Raw genomic sequence first — 7210 nt, forward strand, 5'->3', positions numbered from 1 at the left:
ATGTAAAAAAAAAAAATGTTGAAATCAACTTTCTTTTCTTTTTTTCTATTTTTAAGTCAAGTTGTCCATCGGTCCTGAAAATGAGTTTTTTCTTCTTCTTCTTTTCAGATATATAGCGTCAGAAACAAGGACGAGAAAGTAGCCGCCGGTGTTCATGAATACGGTAATATAAGACGTAGAAACCCCGGGGCTGTGTGTTCCCCCCCCCCCCCCCCGCTCTGATTCCTCTCCCAGCCGCCCGGGCCAAACGGTGTGGCAGTAATTCTCCGTCCACTTGAATCTCAGAATAAATGCTCTCCCCCGTTTCCCCGAGTCTCTCCCTCACGGATCAGCGATTCACATAAACACGAGGAGCGAGGAGGCCATTTCATCTGCGCTCGCAAAATAGCATCTTACAAAGCTAAAGTTCAAGGAGGAAGAATAATGAGAAGTTAGACGGGGAAGAATCCAGGCGGATCTCGTTTCACAGACGCACTCGGGATGTGTTTAAGCTCCTGTGGAAAAAACGGGAAACCAGAGACACGGAAACATCGGCGCAGGTGGTCGAGAGTCAGAGAGAAAAACGTTGAAGAGACGCAACGCGCAGATAATTTGTTGGGCAACGAGACAGAAGAAAAAAGACTGTGATGGAAAAGCAAAGAAATCAAAATGGAAAGCAAAGTGGGCGTGACCCATTGCTTTGTGGACCCGAGAGTAGCCTTGAGTTAAAACCGTGATGGAAAAGCAAAGAAAACAAAAACAAAGTTATATATAGCCTATAATCAGCCTATAATCAGCCTATATTCAGCCTATAATCAGCCTATAATCAGCCTATAATCAGTCTATATTCAGCCTATATTTAGCCTATAATCAGCCTATAATCAGCCTATATTTAGCCTATAATCAGCCTATATTCAGCCTATAATCAGCCTATATTTAGCCTATAATCAGCCTATATTCAGCCTATATTTAGCCTATAATCAGCCTATAATCAGCCTATAATCAGCCTATATTCAGCCTATATTTAGCCTATAATCAGCCTATAATCAGCCTATATTTAGCCTATAATCAGCCTATAATCAGCCTATAATCAGCCTATAATCAGTCTATATTTACGTCAGTTTCACACACACACACACACACACACAGTCTACTTGTGGCCATGGTGTGTCTCTGTAATGAAATGAGACTGATGCCTATGAGCAATTCATAGAGTGAACAGGTGTTCAGGCACAGCGGTGTGTGTGTGTGTGTGTGTGTGTGTGTGTGAGTGTGTGTGTGTGCATCTGTGCGCTGCATGTATGGATGTCACTGGGGATTAATGCCTTCAGTCAAGAGAAATGGGGCGATTATGGAATTATAGGATCACGGCGGTCGCCTATTGTTCCTGCAGCCCGGGATCACGGAGTCCCCCGCTTCCGGGAGCAGGGGGGCCGCAGAGGGCCGACTTGGACCCCCGAGTCTGAGGACCTGGGATAACAACATTGTTTCAACATGAAATCGCGAGAGAAAAAAGAAAACGTCATTAATATTTCATCTTTCATGAAGCGGGGTTCACGCACATGTTGACCGACGGATTTCCAGGACTTCAAACCAAATTTCCACGACCAAACATTCGGTGAAATCTCGTGTGTAGACATAGCGGATTACCCCTGAGCTACTGTTGCTATGGCTCGGAACTTTTGCAGTGACGGTGCGTTCACTTGCAGCGCGGAAAGAAATGAAGAAAAGTGTATGTCCGCTTAAATTTTGAGCGTCTTTCTTTTAAAAAACAAATTCATTATTTCAAACTCAGCGTAAATGAACTTGTGAATATAAAACACATGTATATGAATGTTTGGATTTATTTTTTTAAGGAATTTTCCAGGCCTGGAAATAACAATATTAAAATTCCATGACTTTTCCAGGTTTTCCATGATTGTACGAACCCTGAATGACAAAATCAAGGTTTTGGGGGGGGGGTTTCTGAAATGTTCTTGACTTCATGACTTTTCCCAAACTTTTGTCATTTTATATTAATTTCCATGACTTTTTCAGGGCTGGAAATAACCATTTTTGAGAAATTCCATGACTTTTCCAGGTTTTCCACAACCACATGGACCCCGCTAAGCTTAACATTGAAGTTATGTAAAAAGCCCAAAAAGCATAGATAGATACGAAGAGACGTGAAGAAACTCCTCCCACATAAAGTCCGGTGAGAAACAATTGCATCCTTTGCTTCTCCGATGTTTTTAAATATTATTTTACACTTCACATTCATCGCCCGTTCACCTGAGCACGTAACGCTGCCGTCATGAGGGAAATAAAATAGGCGCCGAGGCGATATCTACACATTTGCATAATTTATAAAAAACGCGAATCCCCCCCGAGACAACACTTTGCATTCGTGTGTTTAAACCAGTGACGTGCGGTGAGGTTCACGGTTGGTGAGGCACTAACTCCTTTCGTGTCAGATTTACAAATATATAAACCCAAAAGGGGCTTATTCTATTGGCTACTGGTTATTTCATGTCTCATCAGCATTCTCCACACAACACACACTCGCACACACACACACGGCACATATTACAGATACGTAAAGGTAAGAAAAAGTTTGAAGCAACCCTTTTAGCTCCGGCGTTGGTCTACCTGTGTTAATCACGTCCACTTTTGATTCATGTTTAAGCTTAGATATATAATCCTCTTCCATGTTGGCGGTCTGGCGTAGGAAAATACAAAAACAAACGGACTTGACTCGCCTGGCGCCTCTGTGTAGAAGAAGCAGCAACAAGTACCCGTTGGCTCACTAGCGCCCCCTGCAGGGCGGCAGAGTACTACCGCCTCACCCTGCGCCTTTTCACTGCGGTTTCATTTCCCATCAGCAAATTAAATATGTCACTTACAAACATTAAACTGTAAAGGTTAAAGACCTTAGCCAGACTGTGGAAAATCAGGGCAAATAAGCATATCTGCAAACATTATAGTGGCGACATGCAGAGATACGGCAACCCGCACGGGCCAATTGCATCAACCCAGCTTGTGATGGATTGCGCAATCAGAGGCTCGGCTCGACTCGTCGCCTCAACTCTCGTTTCATCCTGTGTTTGAACAGGAAATAGGCAAATTCAGCGATTTTGACTATAAAATGTTCGAAATTAGTCATACATAAAGATCGGTGGACAAATATTAACATACATTTGATGTTATCATTATTTATTTTTTACTTTTTCTTTTTTCACTCCCCTGACCGCACGTCCCTGGTTTAAAAAAAAACTTGAAAGTAAATTTCCAAGCTCTCCGCTCCACCCGTGGAAGCGACGCGCTTGCCCTTTAAGTCCCACGGAAAGAGAGAAGAGGAGGCAGAGTGATCCCTTGTCCCTTGTTTTCTGTTTCCTTACCCTGTTATTCCACTTATTAACCCCCCCCCCCCCCCCTTCTCCTCTAATGATGAGATGCTAACACATGCTGCCCATTGAAGATGCACTTTAATTACCCTAAAAGAGAGAGATGTGCAAAGGTGTCAACGACCTCGATAAAGGTGTCGGGAACCTAGAAGTCCAGAGACGTCCCAAAAGGGTCCGAAGAAACATGGGAGGGGTCACAAGATCATTCATAAATAAATAAATGGATAAAGATTTGTTGTTCCACAATATGAGGTTGGATTATTTTCAGACTTTTTCCTCAAATGTTATACTTGTATTATATATTTGTAGTATATTATATGTTCATGTTTCACTCTTCTGTTTATTAAAAAAGAACAGAGAAGGAAATATCACAACAACAAAAAATTTGCTCGATGAGGAGTCACGGGTAGATATTCATCTCTCTCTCTAAGTGGTCACCAGCCCAAAAAAAAGTTGGAAACTAAAGGGCAGGAAGCTCTGAAGTTCACCAAATGTGTCTCAACTTCTCAAATGTGAGGAGTCACGGGTACTTTTGGAGTTTTGACCCACCGAGCAACTTGAGGGATTCGCCAAATGTGAGCTGCGTGATTTTTTGTGTGTGTGTTTTTTGTGCATTTTATGTGCGAAACAATGAATAAAGTAATAGAAAAATAGAACAAATGAATGTCTGGGTGCTACCTCCCCTCCCCCCCCCCCACCCACACACACACACACATCATAAGTGTCCTTCGATGACTTCGCTGAAATGGGCGCCGTAGCGGTAAAAATGCAAAGCCGCGACCCGATTGGGCCCCAGTCGTAGATCGGGGGCTCTGGAAATGCCCTGCGACAAGCCTCGTCTGTTTGGGGGTCCGCAAGAGTAAACGGCGGCTGTGAAGCGGGGCATAGCATCGCCATCTAGAGGACGCTGCCGGCATTGCGCCCACACACACACACACACACACACACACACGCACAGGAAAACGCTTGTCACGCTCTCCAGCGTTACTCACAGAGCGGCTCCTTTCAACAAGTGGGATCCGCAGACAGCCACGAGAGGAAGCTCGCCACAACCACGGCCAAGGACACACACACACACACACACACCCTCCTCCTCCTCCTCCCCTCTCCATCTGAAGCGTTTAACACACACTGCCCTCGATGAGACTCCATAGCTCGCCGTGCGAGGTCACGTCCAGCCGGGCATGCGACGGCGAGGACGAGCGGAGAGGAAGACGGATGTAGCGGAGGGGACGAAGGAGGACACACACACTTGACACACACACTTGACACACACACTTGACACACACACTTGACACCTTCGCCGAGAGCGTGCACAGCTCGGGAGCTTCAGCCGCATCTCGACTGAGACGGGTGACCAGCGGGAACAGAGAGAGGGAAAAAACAATCCGAAGGGACGGAGTGGAAAGCCTCCACGGGAGCAGAGTGTTGTTGTTGTTGTTGTTGTTATTCTTACCTATGATGGGAGCCAGCCGGAAAATGTCAGACAGACGGCTGTTCACGGGTTCGTACGGAGAATCCTCCAAGAAGTCGTTTCCTGTGACGGAGACAAGCGGAGGTTAAGATGTGTTTAGAGATATTCATAAAGAGAGATAGATATAGATATATCTTTATATATATGTATATATATATATACATATATATAAACATATACATATATATAAACATATATATATATATTTATATATATATGTAGAAATTGATATGTTTTCAACAGCCTTGTGTTGTGTGTTGTTGTTCATCTTTCACCCCCTCACATTGTGGCCTGTAAGTGACATGTGTGTGTGTGTGTGTGTGTGTGTGTGTGTGTGTGTGTGTGTGTGTGTGTGTGTGTGTGTGGAGTGGGGGGGGGCTATTTGAATGAAAGCTTGGAGTGATGGTGGCCGTGGACCCATCGGACCGCTAATAGATAAATAAAAAAAGCTGCAGGCTACTTTTTGAATTGTTGTGCTTGTGGTGGTAGGGGGGGGGGGGCTGAAGGGAGGGGGGGGGGGGTTGATGGGTGCCCAGTCCATACAGCAGTGGGAGGAGCCAGGCGACTGATCCCCTCACTCCTTTACTGAGCTGATTCTTTTACTTATGGGGATGGCCCCTTTTCTTTTTTTTTACATTAACAGCTGCAGGGCTCTGAACGCCCCCCCAAATAAAGACCCCCGAGACCCCCCCCCCCACCCCCCGCCCCCCACACACACACACACACAGATCAAATGCATCATATATACGCTATTGAGTCTTCTTTAATGCACCTTTATACTGTGATGAATAAGATAACCCCACGCTAAAGTGTAGTAGTAGTTGTTGTTGTTGTTGTTGTTGTGTACCTTGTAGCGTCTGATAGATGCCCCAGTAGATGCGCAGGCAGTTCTTCTCCTTCTTCATCCCCCTCTTGCAGCGGCAGTTGTACAGCGGGCTCTGCTTCAGCGCGTCCACGGCGCTCCGGCACTCGTCCCTGGCCTCCATGCCGGCCGCCATGCTGAAGTTGCCGCTGTTCTTGCCGCCGCCGGCCGCGCACTGCCGCATCGTGCGGTACTTGGTGCTGCACGCCTGCTCCCGCAGGCACTGCTCGCTGGCCCGCACGCAGTCCAGCCGCGCGGCGCGCGCGCTCTCCTCCGCGCGCGACAACACATCTGGGAGGCGGAAAAAAAGGGGAAAAGACGCGGATAAAAGCACACGCGCGTAATAACGTGTCGACACACGTATGGAGACGCCACGCGCGTGACTCCAGAGAGGCTGCAACCTGGAGCTATATAGTTCAGGTATATCATAACTTCGTGACGCAGTTTACAGACTTTTTTAGACTGATAAAGAGGAAAGAGTTGCTCTCGCGCTCGTTAATGTTTGACGGGGCAGCACCTGATGGGTACTTTGGACCACGCGTTATACCCAGAGTCAAACCCTCTGGTGTGTGCGTGTTTGCGTGCGTGTGTGTGTGTGTGTGTGTGTGTGTGTGTTTGTGGTATTCGTGTGAAACGGACCAGCTGCTATTGGTGGGAATAAATACTATAAATTGAAATACTCACCCAAAAGAGGCAGAAGGACGTAGAGCACTTGGAGGATCATCGTCTTCCTCTTCTTGTGAAACAACTTCTTCTTTTTTTTGGAGGAAGGAGGAAAAATCGGAGCTGAAAGCGACTTCTAACAGGAGTTTGATTCCCAGGGTAGTTCCAGTGTGGCGAAATCCATTGGAAAGACGGAGCGGTGCGCGCGCGCTCCGCTGTACAAAACGGTTCCGACTCCCCTCATGTGAACAAGAATCTCTCCCCACCACACACACACACACACACACACACACAAAGACAAAATTAAAAAAGAAAGAAAGAAAGAAAAGTGTCCAGTCCCGATTCCACACAGTTGATCGCGCTCTCAGTCCAAAGAAGAGTTAAATATTTGTTTTCCTCTCTTCCTCTTGTCTTCTTGCTCTTCCTCCCGTGCGGGTGGTCTTCTTCTCACCGCCGGGAGAGACAAAGGGATCGGCGGGGCGCTGCGGGGCGGTGCGGGGCGGTGGATGGAGGCGAAGCGGTGCGGAGTGTCCTCTGACTCCAGCCGGTGGAGATGATGCTTCTTCTTCTTCTGCTTCTTCTTGCGTCTGTGAGTCTGAGCGCACCGCAGCCAACTGGAGCCCAACAACGTGTTGGCGCTCTGCAGCGGAGAGGAGAGTGCCAGCCCCCCCCCCCCCTCTCTCTCCCTCTCAAAGTACTGTTGTCGTATAATAAATGTATACAAAGGCAATACCTTCGGATCTCGCGCCCCCTTTATTTTACGGTAATGTCCCAAATGGCAACACGGATTCATTAATAATAATTATTAATTAATAAGTATCTCTATAAAGCTCATTTAGCTCACTAATG

General features: G+C 46.6%; 1 protein-coding gene across 2 annotated transcripts in view; it reads right to left on the reverse strand.

Annotated features, from left to right (window-relative positions):
* Positions 1-7006, reverse strand: part of gfra1a (gdnf family receptor alpha 1a) — an 81273-nt gene extending 74267 nt beyond the window's left edge. For both annotated transcript variants that reach the window (XM_056436093.1, XM_056436092.1), the window contains exons 1-3: positions 6383-7006; positions 5684-5989; positions 4819-4899 (exon numbers count right to left, since the gene is read on the reverse strand). In XM_056436093.1, the coding sequence (XP_056292068.1) occupies positions 4819-4899; positions 5684-5989; positions 6383-6422 (427 nt within the window). In that variant the 5' untranslated portion in view covers positions 6423-7006. The remainder of the gene's footprint in view (positions 1-4818; positions 4900-5683; positions 5990-6382) is intronic.
* Between the last annotated feature and the right edge of the window lie 204 nt (positions 7007-7210).

Source organism: Pseudoliparis swirei, chromosome 17, assembly GCF_029220125.1.
Source record: "Pseudoliparis swirei isolate HS2019 ecotype Mariana Trench chromosome 17, NWPU_hadal_v1, whole genome shotgun sequence".
Taxonomy (NCBI): Eukaryota; Metazoa; Chordata; class Actinopteri; order Perciformes; family Liparidae; genus Pseudoliparis; species Pseudoliparis swirei.